The following is a 17,765-nucleotide window of genomic DNA, read 5'->3' as shown; positions in this document are numbered from 1 at the left end:
TTCGCATTGCAATGTTATATACTATGTATAATTTGTTTATGTACCTACAAATGTTAATTTATTAGATGTTCGTAATTAAATAATGTTGATTATATATGATATAAAATTTTATTTGGAAATAAAGAATGAACTTCTGTCTTGGACCCAGACATTTCACGTAACTCCGTAACGTCTAAATTAGCAAATTATTACATTAAAACATTTTTCAATTGGCGTTGGTAAAATTCTTGCAACGATTTTGCATTCTCACCGTAAGACCAAAGCACCCTCTAATATAATACAAATATATAATTTTAGTTATCTGACACGGTATATTTATACAAATGTTATTTTCTCGAATTCTTGCGGATGGTATGTAACATAATAGTAGTCGTACTATTGTTATATATAACAACGGCTCACGTGGTATAGCCGCGATAAACGTGACAAACAGACCATCTTGAACACCTACCACGAGGTTTACTATGTAATTTATGTGACTTAAGATTAGTGTAAATAAATGTTTAGTTTACCGTGCAAATGAATGTTGATGTTATGTACTTGAGACTCTCGTGCCTTCAGGTGATGTTGACGTTGTTTTGTCTGTGTCTCCGAACTGGAGCTATTATTTCTCAGCGACGATATTGAGGTTCCTAAACAAAACATTCACATAATGAAACTAACTGTATTATTATTCAATGTGTTTCCCCCATATTTTTACGATGTTTTTTTGAATAATAATTGTTTCATAAATAATTATGCAATAAAAAATAAATGACAATTTACGACGAGTTGGCATACACAAATGTTGTTAATTGCTCATTAATACAATTCTCTTTGTGCCCTTTACTGATTTTGCTCAATGGCAATATTGACAGAGCCGACTAAATTATATCCGAAGAACCATCGTGTGGTAGTAACCTTGCAAACACTAACGAACCTTATTATTCAGGATTTAACCGTCGCAAAAAACTACATCTTGTTCATATTACACTTATTATCAAGTGAGTTTCAAACATTTTTGGTCATGCCATTACAATATAAGACATGTTACACTAAATACGTACGTACATACGAGTGAAGTCGATGTTAGATTCTTTCAGTTTAATGGTATAATGAATAATTTTAAAATTACGCGATTTCGAAGTTTATAAATAATTAAACGTTATAATATTTTCTGGCGTGGAACAAGTTTTTGATCTTATACACACATATTCAATGTAAATATATGTTTCATCACTCGAACTTTATACAATCTGAAATGAAAAGCATTAAGAGTTTCGCAATTTGAATATATATTTGCTTAAAAATTGTGTAAACAATGTAATATATAATGTAATAATGTCTCAAACAATATAATATGGGTATTTTCACATATAGCAGATAAAAATGTACATTTTTCGTGTTCAAACCGTTAACAGTAACAGATTTTATTTTTCTAATTTTGTAAATTTTTCTATTTCTGTATACGATTTTTAATGATAAAGAAATAAACACTGATATTTTTGTCAACATTATATATTTAAATATTATTTGTTAGTCAAACGTGAATTACAAGATTGATTTATTTATGAATATACATATTTTTTTCGTTGATACGGAGCGGTAATCAATCAATTTGTAATCCTTGATTACCGCGTTTTTATCTTTGAGCTCAGAACTGAAAAACGTTTAAACCGTGTACTATATAACACGATAACTGAAAAATAAAATAATGCAATTGGGTTAAATTATAAGAGACCCGTACAGCATTAATATAGCCTAAAAGGTGTTTTATAAAGGATAGATTTATTTCAAATTAATATTCACATTCAAATAATTTATTGCGGTTGTTGCGGAAACGTCGTCAGTTGTAAGCGTCGTAATTTAAAATTATAAATATAATTATTTTAGATGTACCTTTCATATTGTTGTAATTGCGAGTATATATTTTTCTTTCCTAGGAACGAATCTAAATTAAATCTTTAAACGTCGGTTCAAAACTATTTTTCTACGAAGTTAATTTTCAACTCGTGTATTAATGATATTTCTCATTATTAAAAGGCAGCCGTGCTACGAAACGAAATGAATCTTATAATAAAAATTGATAAACAGTAATAAAATTAATTTCCGAAAAAAAAATGAAAAAGATCCTTTTAAAGTAAACGAATGTGTTATTAGAATCTATATCCATGGAAAAGGTTTTATTAGAAAAATATTTAAAAAAAAATCATCCAATCATCGACGTTTTTGTACGACCTTTGAAATTAATAACAAATAACGGTCATACGCTGATACATGAAAAAATAAAAATGTAAATAAACGAAAAACATGCGCGGGAAATTATAATACTTACGGTTACATATGGTTATATACACGTGTTTGGTGTTCAAAATACTACATGAACCGTATAATATTCTTTGGACGGTTCGTTTTCTGTGATATATTGTAATATGTATTGTGCGAAAAACACGAAATGTCGTTGCGTAATGAATTCAACCGCACCGAGTTGTTGCAAACATGTACCACTAACACCGACTCTGAAATTTGCGGGCGTGTATTATACAAATTAAACTGATTTTTATTCGCCACTACAGGACTGCTTGTAACCGTTTTAAAAAACAATTCAAAATAGATGGTAAAAAAAAAGTAACGTTATTATTAAATACAACTACAGGTAGATTTTAAATAATTCGTATAAACGTTTTAATTATATTATTACTTTAGATTACTGTAAACGGAAAACAATTATTACGACGATAAAATACAGTAAATATACATGTAGCTGATGTAGACTGCTATTTACTACTTACTACTTACTATTCACTATTTAGAGGTATTATTGTTTTCAGCCCACAAACAAAAAGTTTTATTATATTATATTACAATTCATACAAAATGTATGATGAGTAATTAAACTTTGCTCGCCTTAAGTCTTCAGCATACAAGTGTTGAATACGTGAACATTATTCGCATATACCATAAAAGTTCAATTATTCAACAAAAAAAATTTAAAAAAAAAAAAAATACCAGATGAATATGAAGACACCGAAAGGATTCTAGACATGGTAATGTTTCAAATGGAATTCATATCTACTGTCACATGGTGTATAAGCTTGTTCAGCCATTAACACCATATACTTCTATATGTTGTTTAGAATTTGTTTAGAACTTTTGAATAGTTCCATCATTTATGCGGCACTCAAACTTTTGATAGTGTTCATGCAAATTTAGTACGATGAGCTGCAGATCTAATTTCCCTCTATCTGTCTCCTATTATACTTATTGGATACATTTGACATACAAACACTGATTTAATTTCAAACTTATGTTCTCTCGACGGTTCAAAAATATTTTACTGTACGAGTGCAAAAAGTTTTCGAGTTGTGATAGTCATATTTTCTCCGAATGTATTCCATTATTATTGATACCCCGTTTTCTTTAATTAAAGAACTCTGGAAATCAAAAAAGTTACTTGAGAAATATGTTTGTGAGCATTGGAATAAAGTCTATAATTCACAGCGATCGTAAGGCACTGACGGCACTTCAGTATCGACTCCGTTTTTATGTGCCGTGGAAATAATTTTCAATATGTACTGTGAAAACGAATTTCGTAACCGGAGTAGCTGCCGCAAAGGCGTATTCAAAAATTTGGAACGGGGAGGGAGATTCAAATGTTTTTATTATTTATAAAGGAATGAATATAAAACTGAAAATTTTTTTTCTCTTATTATTATTATTTACCTTTTACACTATATAAAAATAATTTATAAATCAGGGAATACAATCAAGTTTATGAGGTTTTTTTTAGCCTTTTTTTAATGAAAAATTATTTTTATTAATTAATTTTGAAGGTCTCTTAGCTAATCAGGAGAGATGTGTTATCTTTATCTCAGCTTTTTTTTAAACAATTTTTAAAACTAATTACTTATATTTTTACAAATTGTTTTATTTAATAAATATAGTGGTTTCATTAAGATTAATCAATTATTTTAAGTCAAGGACAACTTTTTGAAAAAGATTACTTAATGGTAAACTATTTAGTAAACCATAACTACTTAGGTAGAAGAAATACATTTTATTTTAGTCGGAAAAAATAATTAAAATTGGAATAAAAATGAATAATAATAATTTTTGATATTCACAGAATTCGATTTCGATAGTTTAGAATATTGTTATTTCTCTAGAATTTAAAATTTTAAAGCATTTATCACTTCATACGAGATCCGAGTTATTGTATCATGTAAACTGTACTGCAGGATCGGTTGGGTGTGTTATCAAAAATTTTAAATCAAATAATACTGTGTATAACTACGAATAATACATCTTAAACCGTGATAACAACCCAACTAAGAAAGAAAAAAAATGGTTTAGAAAATCACTTTTTGTACGTCACATCATTATTTGATACGAGAACAGGAATCTAAAACCGATGAACATTTATAACGGTCAATAAGGGTGAGGAATGGCGCACGGCTAAGCTGCCACTGCTGCGGTTTTGGCGTGATAAATCGCCACGGCGGTTACCTACGTAAAAAAAAACCAGCGTGACGCCGTCGAAGCCGTGCGACTACTGGCCGCGGTACGAAACCTATCATTATACGAACCTATTTCGGTGCCAAACCGTCTGGTCCTTTTGCAAGACTCGGGCCAAGGCGCCGCCACCGCCGACGCCGCCACCGAACTCGACCTCTTGACGGCCGGCGGCAGGTGCAAGTGGTCGTTAGCGCCGATGTAGAAGCTGGTCACCGGTACGTCGTACATGCGCATCCGGTTCGGTACCGTGTCGTCGTAACCGCGGTTCGAGTAACCGGCCGTCCCGGCCGCGGTGCCGCAGCGCTCGGCGCGTCCCGACGACGTTTTCAGTATGCCGCGGACGGCCGCGTACGGCACCCCGCCGGACCGGTCGAACAACGGCGCCACCGGCCCGTGGTACACGCGTTTGTCGAACTTTACGCGCTTGCCAACGACGTGCTGGTCACGGCTGTGGCCGGTGACGTGGGCGTTCTCCTTGTCCTGTTCGTCCGCGCCCACGGTTCCGCCGCGACGGCGCAACCGCTGGCTGAACCGGGCCAGCGACATTCGCGAGAACGACGACGACCTGGACACCGCCGGGCGGACACCGTCCTCGCTGTCCGCCGGTATGAGACGCTCGAAATCCGCCATCGATTACTGCACCGTACTGCCAAACCGTTGTGTCGGTGGACGCGCGACCGTTACGCGCAACCGGCAACGACTGCTGATGGGCGCACGTACGCGCGACTACGACGGGCACGCCGGGACGAGGGGGGGGATGGTCGAGGAGAAAAAAGAGCAGATGCGCGCAACCCCCCTCGCCAACGCGCCATTGGACCGCGGCACCACGTGACACGGGGCTGCTGTGCAGCAATACACGTACCCGCATCGCAAACCGGCGTTCGTAAAATAGGTATTGTTACGCTTCGTGCGCGAACCCGTTAGCAGCCGGACCGACCCCGACGCACGCACGCACGCACGCACGTGCGACCGCCGCGGCACTCGGTCACGGTCGACGGGCTCGGACGTCACAGCGTCGCGCGTCCGTTAAGCCGCGAAACGTTTTCCATTGCCCCGATCCGTGGGTTACCGGTGTCGCTCCGACGTTGGCCAACAGAATTTTGTCGCCATGCAGTTGTCTCCGACACGCAGGGCCGCCTCAAGGTTATTCGAGGCCAGGGGCATATTAATTTCGGGGCCCTTCGACCATAATAATGAGATATGATCAACAAAAGACTCACTGGGAATAACAATATTCTTGCAAACGTATTTTTCCGAACCTAAACCAATCAAGTTCATTCAGATTCATATACTGCATTACATACTTGGTTAATAGAATTAAATATTATTCATATTATTTATAATTCAATCGTTCAATGTAATCGGACAAGTCGTTACACGCTCGCACGTGCGCTACATTAACGCCGACACGCAGCGTGTAAAATTACTCAGTGTAATCGAGGCTTTATTATTAATTATTATACGTCAAGACTTTATGATTTTTACTTTTAGACTTAATTAGTATTTATGATACCACTTAAATCCCTTGGTTATGTTACATTTTACGTTTTTTGTACATCTAGTCTTTATTCTTGTATGAAATCAGAGAACTGCAAAGAAAATTTATGCAATTTATAAATGTGACATTCAAATAGTGTTTAGTGCATTTTAAAGAAAATAGTTCAACCAAATTAGTAAATAATGTATACATTATGTTGTACCGGAAATCAAATTGGAATTTTTTTTTTCATAATTTATTGATAAAATATAAAATAAGAAATGAAAACTTGTTAAAAAACATTGGCAAATTACCTAGAACTAGTGTACATTCATACTTATAACTGTCAATTAAATATTAATTACTCTGTTGTTATTCTATAAATAATTAATCATATTGGTTCAAATTTTTGACTGAGTGCTTATATTAAAATTTTAAACAAATTTCATAGTTTAAAAATATTTTATTGACATTGTTGTTGCTTATAGTCACGAGAAATTTTCTATTGTCCTATACTGTGAATGTCTTTTTTATATTTTGCTGAAGTTAAAACACTATAGTAATATAATTCACCCATTCTTGTTTTTCACCCGACTTAAGAGTTTCGAACTTAATTTTAATTTTTAAATCAGATTATTTTTTATCGGGTAGTTACATAATTTACATTTAGTAAACTTGTAATACAAGCATAAGTACTGTATAATATAGATTGTATAAGTTTGTATATATAATAATATGTATAACTTACATACAAACACTAATTTATTTTTTGTTTTTTTTTTTTAAATCATCAATTATTAATAATTAATGTTCTCATAATTTTCAGAATATTGCCACAACGTAATTTTTAAAACAAGTTTTCAAATAAATCAAAAAATTGATTCAACGAAATCATTGGCTACACTGAAATTCCGTTCCGACAATATATCACTACACACGATAATAATTTTATGTATAATTATTTTCGGCTTCATCATTAAATGTAGTACAACATGTAGTTTTTTAACCAATTTATGTAATGAATATGATTTAATATTGATACTACCTACCTATTTTCGTGCAAACATATTGTATTTATTCTTCGACAATATATTCTTATATTCAATTTCAATAAATTGACATCCTCAAAAATAGGGATGGTTATTAAAATTGTATTACATTTAATATGGAAAAATCAATCAACAGTATAATTTATTTCCTTGGTAGAATTTAAACTTATATTGAATTTAAACAAATTATTATATAATTTTGTGTGTTATCAAATAAATGTAAATGCGAAATCGGATAGTTAAGTACAATACATATATGACGTAATTTATGATGTTCGCTAAAGAACCATGAACAAGCGATGTTTGTGTAACCTAAAGATAATTAATTAATAAATAATTTTGTGGTTTTATACTTTGTACACTTTTTTTTTTTTTTATTAATATAGTTCAAAAAATTATAAAATAATAAATATAAACCCTTATTTTTGTATATTTTATTAATTATATTAATTTATACTGAAGGAATTTAATGGATAGTAAATAATACGTTCAACAGAATCAATGACAAAAATAAATGAGTCTTTCTACATTATATTGTTTCCATTATCATAATATTGACTAGTCACAAAAAAGATTTAAAATAAAAAAAATCACGTTATGAGGGTTAAAAAATGAAAAAACTATTCACAAAATAAAATAATATTCAAATGAGGCCATATAATGGTCCAAATGATGTTTTAACTCAATTCCAAAATGCATGAACGTTTTTCATATTGTTTTTTAATGTTAACTACATTTAGGAGTTATTAAATAAAATCTTATGTTTTTCAACTAATTGCTAGACGATAAGCTTTTTTAATTTTTTATTAATTTTATTTTTACAATTTACATACTTTTGGGAATTGTTACGAATTTTCTTAATGAAGTCTAATTTAATCGTTAATAGTTGATGTTTATTCTATGTAGTTATACTCGTATAGTCAGTTTAATCTATAAAATTGTTATTATTATCTAATCGGAGTCGAAGATAATGATGGATGCACTACTCAGTCATAGGATAAATTAAATATACTTATATATATATATTTAAAAATTAAATTTATAAATATATTTAATCTATGTATTTAATACATATGTATCTAATATATTTAATCTATGGTCATAGTTACTTTGCGTTTGTAGCAATTAGTATTACACCGTGATTACGCCCGTACGTGTGACTGCGTTTGTAATAGTTTCATTTTACAAGTAAATCCAAACATTATGACGACTAAAAAAAGAAAAATTTGTAATGAACATCGTTTTTTTTTAATAATTCTTAGGTTGATTTATACTTTTTCGTCGAAAACAAAGGTAAGCCATTATGTTTAATTTGTCAAAAAAATAATTTTTTTCTTAAAAGCAATTTTTTCCAGTAACATTCGTATTTTTTACACTCATATTTCTATATAAAATAATTAAATATAATAGCAATACAATTATTAGTATATATCATATGTAAAAAATTTTTTTTTAATGTTGCCCTTGATAAACATTTGAAAAAAAAATATGGCCCACGTGGTTCAAAAGGTTGCTGACCCCTGTTCTACACCATACAATTATTTTATTGAAAATTACAACTAATTATTAAATAATTCGTTTGTTAAAGTATTATATTCATTGAAAATATGTGTTCAAAATATTGAAGTTAGAAAAATTAAAAAATTATCTAATTTATTGATTGGTATGAAAAATAACAGAATATGAATTGTATATTAAATTGCTGCATACTCTAAGTTTATATAAATAAATACTAATAATGTATGTGTAATATTCCATCAGTTTGAGAGCTACTTTTCAATTGCACTTGTTAATAATAGTACATCGGAACAAATAATTTATCAGTAAGAAACCTACATAATTTAATTGTAATTTAAAAGTTTAAAGAGTAGTCATTTTAATAAATTAATGAAAAAAAATTATCAACCAAACAAAAAAAAACAATTCAAATTATTATAAATTTTAATCTTTCTGAGAAAGTACAGTAGTTAATCTATACAAAATGTAGAATTGCGAGTGAAAAGTTTAAAAAATATTTAATTTTTTTTTAAAATAATTTTTCAACTGACTGTGAAAACATGTTTTTAGTAATAATAAAATAAAATAATTAAACAGTATAATATGTTCATAATCACTATACTATAGTAAATATTTTGACTCTACAATATATGGACCATTTGTTTATATGTAGTAAGAAATAGGAACAATATTCTAATGCTACGATAACATGTTATGAATGTGTAGTCAAGAGTAAATTTAATGTATTTTAATTGTTATCGTCTATTATTATTTTTAATCGTCATTGTAAAATACAATATTATTGCATATTACACTATTCATTTAATCAATATAATTAATATATATTATTCAAAATATCAATATAATTCATCAAAATAATCTTTATCTGTACTGTAATCAGTTTATTTTAATATAAAAGATTAGTTTCAAAATTCAAAAAAATACATGTTTATATATTAAAACACGATTGTACAATTATTTAATATTGTATTATCCTGAAGGCCTGGTTTTTTTGTATCTTATAAATTATTTATGTATCTAAGTATATACGAGTATACCATACAATTACTGTTATATTTTTAATTATATAGGTAGTACCACAATAAATAAATTGGAAAAACAAAAATAAGTAGATAATTCAATTGTAGTTTAATTACACTTTTTTCATATTTGTTAATGTATTAATAATTTGGGTATACGTTAACTGTCCCAGAGTTATTATCCATGTTGAAAAGGTATAATGTAAACTGCGCCCAAATTGTTATCTATGCTAAAAAGTTTAATGTAAATTAAACCCAATTATTTTATTCTTGTAAAAAAGGTATAACTTAAAATGTGTCCCGTTTGTAAAAAGTACAAAACTTTTAACTTATTTAAGTCAGTATGGTTGTGTATTTTTTCAATTGTATCACAGAAATTTAATTTTTGTCTTAAAACAAAGATTTTTAAAAATACGATATAGAATAACTATAGCGGTAATATGAGTATTTTTGGTTATCGATACATTTAGCATAGGTTTGCTGCTATTACTAATAGTATTTACTTTTATCAGTAAAGTCACAATGACCGAATAATTTGTGTTGCAGTGCAAAAAGTGGTTGCAAATTATTTCAAATTTTCAGTTTCGTAAAACTTATTGGTTGCTAAGTTCAGATGAAGTTCAGTGCCGATGTACAATCAAAACTTGCAGATTATTTTTAAAAACAGATGGTAATGACAATAGAATTACTGAATACAATTTAAACCATAACCATGTATCATCAAAGTTATCAAAACCTAGCTTCTAATTTTAAATTCTATGAAACTCGTTTAAAAATGTTCAAATTTGTAGAAAAATTAAAAGAATCAAAATAGAAACATATATTAAACTAAATAGTACAAACGACCCTTTAAATATCAAAATTCTAAAACCAAAAAAAAAAAAAAAAAATACGTGAAAAGTTACAAAATTTAAATAATACATTTTTAATAGAGATCAAACTCCAATTGATGAATTTGTATCAGCAATATGTTATTATTTATCTTAATATTATATGTATTTTTAATTATTAATTTTAGTCTTTTAATTATTATATTATATGGCTGTAACGAATGAATTTTAAATTAAAGATTATAATTTTTTAATTTTGTTTATTTTTGTAAAAATATAATTATTCATTTTTAAAATTGTATATGAGCGCAGCTTACATATAACTGTATTGCACTATATAAAAACTCAGGTGCAGTTTATCACTATCTTCCACTTGATAAAAACTAGGGGCGTAATTTACATATACAATTTTTTTTGTTTATTTGTGCATTGAGCGCAGTTTATAATTGCCGAATAATTTTATTTTGTTTTTTTAGTTATCAATTAAATTAAACAATTTCTAATGACATATTTAAATAGAGTTAAAAAGTTTATTAGAATAGCTATAGCTATAGAATTAAGTATAACGAAGTGTAAATTATGTATATTATAAATAAATAATTAATAAGAAAAATAATTGTTATATAATCATATTAAAACTCCTATAACATAAATAATCTTTACCTATGATCTTGATTAATACATACACATAGGTATTATGAAGTATATAATTCAACTTATTTTTAATTAAATTAGTAAAAATAGAATTGACGATATATATCTATTATATATGCATAAATGTATATATCATATATATATATATATATATATGATTTTAAGGTGAAACGTTTTTTAATACAAAATAATCAATTTTGTATTTTATTGAATTAGAAAGAGAAAATAAATGAAGTCTCCACGTAATCACCTTATTTTTTTTATAAAAATTATATTAATTATTTTTAAATTTATGTTTTAAATTAAGAAAAAAAGGTTTTATTTTTATTGTATGGATAACTACAACGTGTTGATATGAATTTTAAACGATAAAACATGAAGAAATAAACAGAAGCTGGCTGACGACTTGTGGAAATTTAAGAAACTGGTTAACTTGACTCTGCATGAGGTATTATAATATTACCACACTATTCTATTAAACCAACACGTTCTGTCACTAGGCATGTATTTAAAGTTATTATTTTTGTACCTAAGTAAAGAGCAAACAGGAATTGATTAATGTACGCACAGTGAACTAAAGTATTGAATTAAAAAATTTGTATATTTTTAGTTATACGACTTTTAACTAATGGCATATGTGACTTAAATCTATGGGGGAGGGAGGTAAAATAAGGTTAATTAAAGATTAACACAATAGGTTTGGGGACTACATTTCATTTAGTTCTTCCTCAAAAAAAAAAAAAAATCCTAGATGTGCCTTGAGAGTAAAAACAGCATTAACTGCACCTAATATAGGTACTTATTTTTTTTAAATTTACATAATATAATTTTTTAAATTTCCTAAAAATGTTAAGATCATAGATACATAGAATAACAATACAAAATACATTAGGTACTAAAAAGCAATATTTATTTTAGATAATAATCAAGAATACTAAATGTATTCTTTACATGTTGCTAAATAATAAATTTCAAGTATTTTTATAATTTTATCTTAGTAAATATATAGAAAATACCTACATAAACTAATAAATTTATGGAGGGGGCAACCCCCCCTCAATTTCCCTCCTCAAATACGCTACTGCCTATAACCTATAATAACATAATTGTTTTATACATAATTTATTCGTAAAAAGTTGAAAACAATAGGAATTTATTTTATCTCAATGTATAAAAGTGTAAACATATTGTATCTCGTTCTATTATTAATACATTTTGTATAGCTGATATAAAATAATTTTAAATTTTGTTACTGGTTCTTAAATTTTCTGTGAATATTTATTGGTTATTAATTATTTAAATTTTGCGTTTCTGTTTACCTTAATGAATGTAATTTATACATTCAAAATATTTTATCAATCGCTTAATCTTAGAACGACTACATTTCAATTTTATTGGTTAATTTTTATTTCCCGGGTGTATTTTATAACTATTAAATAGTGTCAACAGTTTAATGATTGTCAAAAAATAAGAAATTTTAATTAATTTTAATTTTACATACCATCTGTATTTAATAATCTACTGCTGATACTGAATAGATAATTAATAACACAGAATTAATAAGGTGGAGGATTAATAAAATATGATAATTTTTAATTTAAGAAATCTATCATTTATATCTTGGATTATAATTTCCAAATGGTTTTAAAATATATCTAAAAATTAAATATATAACTTAAATGTTTGTATGTAGAAATAAATAATAAGCATAGCTTGAAATGTTAAGATATGTGTACTGTATGATCGATTTCAAATTAAAAATTCATCGTCAGGTAAATCATAAAGCCAAAAAATTGCAACTGAATATGAAAAGATAAAAGAAGGAATAAAATTAAATATTTCCTTCATTTATTTTTTCATATTCAGTCACAATTTTTTGACATTATGATTTACCTGACGATAAATTTTTAGTTTGAAACCGGTCGTACAATACACATATTTTATTACTCTAGGCTACACATTTTATTACATATTTATTTCTGCATAAAAAAAATTAATTTATATATTTATTTACGTGTATTAAATATTTACTAATTTATTTTATTTTTTTATTTTATTATTTAAACATTAAATTTGGTAGGTATATTTTAAAATAAATAATTCCAGATAATAATATTATTAAAAAGAGAATAATTATTTTTAAAAATGAATTACTATTAAATAAAGTCAAAATAATTTTCTACAACAATACTATAAAAAAGCTAAATTATTTTTTTGTAATTTAAATAAGTAACTCGTGAAACATGACAGTATAAAATGTTAAATTGAAAATTGTAGTAAATTGAAATTTGTTAGCTTATGGTTAATTTTATTCCATTTTTGACCATCTCTGATGTCAACCATAATTGTAATATGATCGACGATGCTGAAACCACATATCTGAGAGACTAATAAGTTTATTTTTTTCCTTTTCGAATGGATTGTATCAATTTACTTTTGGTTCTTATGCGTTATACGCGAAGAAGCTCGAATACTAGACATTCTATTCCGTACTAATAGTGACTGTGAAATAATTATTCTGTTGATTTGATACTTCTGCCAATAAATACACGTCTTAGATAGAATTTAATGAACATAATAACATTCTATTTAATTATAAAATATAATATTGAATACAAAAATCTAACGTTAATAAAAAAAAAGTAATTTTTGAAATTGATCGAAAGAAATACTTTACAATGATATAGGACCTAAATAATATATAAAATGTAAATATATATATATATATAAATATAGTAAATGCTATACATATTATAACTTGTAACATAATAAACAACATATATATATAATTATACTAATGCTGAGATTTATTAAATGGTAAATTATATTGTTTGTGTCAATATTTTCAAAATAAATTCGAATAACGACGATAATGATCCATCATAGTTTTATATGTACTAGAAGCTACAAATAAATATTAAAAAAACGACTGTAATATTATCAGCATTGCAGTTGCAAAATATGTAAAATACTTTTAATTAAAATTAAATGAAAACGATGATATTCATTATAATTTACGTGATATCATAGTGTAAATAATCTACTTAAGATTTCGTTTTGTAAAATATACTATCTTATTTTACTGGTTTTAAAACAAGTATAAACTTTTCATAAAGTGTGTGATAAGTTGTTTTAAATTATATAATATGTATATTTTTGTAGTTACTTTTTTTTGTACACTATTCATAATTGTATGTGTAAATGTGATAACTTTAATAGTCTTTAATAAAAGTCCATCGACTGTAGAAAGTATTCGAGAAGAATAAAAACATAATTACAGAAAACTAATTTATTTACATTTATATTGTTAGATACAGCCATTTTGTCCACAAGCGATGATATTTCTTTAGCTGCACACAATCTACAACATCATACTAGCCTAATTGAAGCCTGGTGTAAAAACTGGTTGATAAAAATAAATGAAAGCAAGTCACTTTTACCCTTCACCATGGCAACTGTCCCTTAATTAAATTCAATAACGTGAATATTCTTGTCAGTAATGAAACCAAATATCTTGGCATAATACTTGACAAACGCCTAACGGGCCCTCACCTAAAAAATAAAATAAAAATAACGAATAGCAGACTTCACCTTTTTCGGCCTCCTAAAATCCAAACTAAAACTAAAACTTAAAATACTATTATACAAAACCATTATCAGACCACTATGGTCCTATGGCATTCAAGTTTGGGGGCCAGCCAAACCTTCAAACATCCGCCCTATCCAGTCATTTAAAAATATAACCCTTAGAATCATCACTGGTGCTCTCTGGTATGTAACGAATGAATCTATTCATAACGACTTACAAATCGAAACAGTAAATAAACTTTCAAAACGTCTCTATAAATCCTTTTACATAAAACTGCCATCGAACATTAATCACCTAATTCAAAAAATGTCCTCAAATCTTATCCCTGACCAACCTCCACGTAGACTAAAAAGAAATTGGAATCGTGACCTACTACTCTGAAAAAAAAAAAAACAACATCAACTATACAATCATCCTTGCTACTCCTAAATATATAATATATTATAATAAAACCTAAATATTTGTGAGGGGTATTACCAGTGAGTGACTTCCCCTATCATGTGAATCATGTTATGTTCATTCAAACTATTAGCATAATGACTTATTGTCCAGATTATGTGTATAGATTGTCTTTTTCTTAATAAAAAAATAAATAAATAAATAAATAAAAATATTGTTAGATGTGGTTATACTCATGAGTACATCATATGTAGCCTGGAAGATATTTAAATGTACGTACGTTACTTATGTCATTAAGCATTACTTACAGAATAATATGTATATTGGTGAGAACGTAAAAAGGTAAATGTGATCAACATGTCGATCGAATTTTGAATTTATAAACTTAACGTATCTATAACAAGTATTCAACTTGTATATATTGTATTATATAACCTATATATATATAAAGGTCTATATATCCACATGGTTTCGTGCACATACGATTCGGGTTGTAAAGTAGGGGTACGAGACGGAAAACATACTTTGTCACAAGTTAACGATAGAAGAGTGTAAAAGATTGCGTAAAAAAGTGAAAAAATAATTATATGAATAGGTACGCGTTCGATATACAACAATACGCGTTTCGTTTCCAATAAAATAAATATTTAAATAGTATTTCGTACGAGGTGGCGAGTTTCATTTGCCGTGAACATACACTTACGTCTCATACAACCATCGCAACCGTCCCCGTTGCTTCTCTAAGTAATTATGGACAATGAAACCGTTTGTATTCTTCGTGCCAATTAAAATATTTAAGTATTTCGCACAGACACAGACACACACACACACACACACATATACACACACACGAGATAGAGACGTGTTACACCATGATTAAAAAAGGGGAAAAGTAAAAAAATATAATCAATGTCTAGTAAAGAAACAAAAAAAAAAAAACTATAAATAAATCTATGGCCTCAATGTTGCAGTAGTACTGAACCTCCAGACCTGCACTGGCTGTACATAACCCATCGTCACACGTTCACGACGATGTTTATGCGATGGCTATTCTGTTGAATGTCTACCACGACCGCGGTAGTTTTAACGCGGCGCTCATAATAATAACAATAATTAAACGTCAGAAACGAAAGCGCGAGCGCGTGCATCCAACCAACTACCGGTTTATATTAATTAGTGTGTATAAATACTAGCTGAAGTATTCAGTTTCGCTCGAGAGCCAATGATTTATTAATGATTTATTTTAAGCATAAGTTTGCAATTGATACGCGATTGACAATTTATGCAAGTATTTTGAATATAAAGTAGATTTAAAACCGATATTGAACATTATTACTGTTTATAGTTAATTCAAAAGACAAAATATATAAAACCTATGGTTGAATTAAATTTGTATTATTTATGGATTATTTAATTGTATTAGTAATAATTTTTAGACTTCCGAGAAACTGATAAAGCGTCCCCAAATCCCATCCCCAAATCATGGGTCCCATCAAATTTAATGTTGAAAATGTTTGTTCAAGTAGTTTCCGATTTCAAACTGAAGATGTTCACAAGGCGTTTACAATACAATATTGTAAACAGATACGGATATATGTGTATTTATTATTTTTCCACGCACGGCGCATTTCACAAATACAATACGTACATGTAAATAAATGTAAACATAATATATTAAAGTTTTCCCTATATTCATACGCGGCATATTTTATATTCGTCTGTGTACGCCTAGATACGAATTCCGACGACGCACATTGTTACTACTGCAGCAGTGAAGTACACCGCAAAGATAATGACTGATGTGCACAGCAGTCAGTCAACGAACTTATTACACACCACAGTAACAGCAGTAACAATAATAATAATAATTAAACTAAATTAGAATATTACGATTATCCGGTCGTCGATGCAGTGCACGTATAATACATAACATAATATGTATATAACATGCCACGTTACTGTACACAATGCGTATACCAAGGTAGGAACATAATATATACATATGCATTAATTTTAATTTTTTTTCGCCATTTTTAATTAACGCATCGTGAGATTCCTGGCATCATGATTTTTTTTCTCAATGCCGGCTAAATGTAAACACCAACATAAATAATGCGCTGTATGTACCGTACGTGGACAAACAAACATCATATTATGATATTATTATTCCTGTTTAATATCGTCGCGTGTTCGGCGTACCTTGAAAATTCGGTTCGCGCATAACCACCACGTAAGTAGTTCTTCTCTTCCAAAATTATTTTATTATTTATTAATTCTGCAACCAGTTGGCATGTGTGAGTAACACCAAGGTACCCTTGTTCACCCATGTACGCAACAGCCACGATGAATCAACTGATACGAGTGTTTCGTGCTGGGTGCGTGTGGAAAATATTTTTCTCCGTTTTCAAGGTCCATACCATCTCAAGGGTAATTTCATTGCTTCTAGTGCGATAATAATTTTGTATCTATACGTACTCATTGAAGTCGATAAATTGATTCATATTGACAGTGATAAATATAAAACGACGGTGATGCGAGTGCTCATTCGTTGATTTTTTCAGATCATTAATTATAATTTATTAGATAATGAGAGTAGACGTAGATTATTTAAGAATCAGAACGGTCTGATTTGACAAACACGTGATTAAGTTAAAACTTAAATTTAACCTACTTCGATATTTAGTCATGATTGCAGCAACTGTTGAGAATCCACATAGGTACGTTGAGCGAAAAAGA

General features: G+C 28.9%; 1 protein-coding gene across 4 annotated transcripts in view; it reads right to left on the bottom strand.

Moving 5' to 3' along the window:
• LOC112687252 (ankyrin repeat and fibronectin type-III domain-containing protein 1) overlaps positions 1-17,765 on the bottom strand; it is a 152,607-nt gene that overhangs the window by 5,499 nt on the left and 129,343 nt on the right. For 3 of the 4 annotated variants that reach the window (XM_025559858.1, XM_025559859.1, XM_025559861.1), the window contains one exon: positions 513-632. In XM_025559858.1, coding sequence (XP_025415643.1) covers positions 513-632 — 120 coding nt within the window. Of the gene's footprint in view, positions 1-512; positions 633-4,565; positions 5,231-17,765 lie in introns of those variants that run through there. The other variant, XM_025559860.1, reaches the window with a different exon arrangement.

Source organism: Sipha flava, unplaced genomic scaffold (genome assembly GCF_003268045.1).
Source record: "Sipha flava isolate LNK unplaced genomic scaffold, YSA_version1 339_pilon_pilon, whole genome shotgun sequence".
Lineage (NCBI taxonomy): Eukaryota > Metazoa > Arthropoda > Insecta > Hemiptera > Aphididae > Sipha > Sipha flava.
The sequence above is the reverse complement of the archived record's forward strand: the minus strand, read 5'-3'. Positions and strand labels throughout refer to the sequence as shown.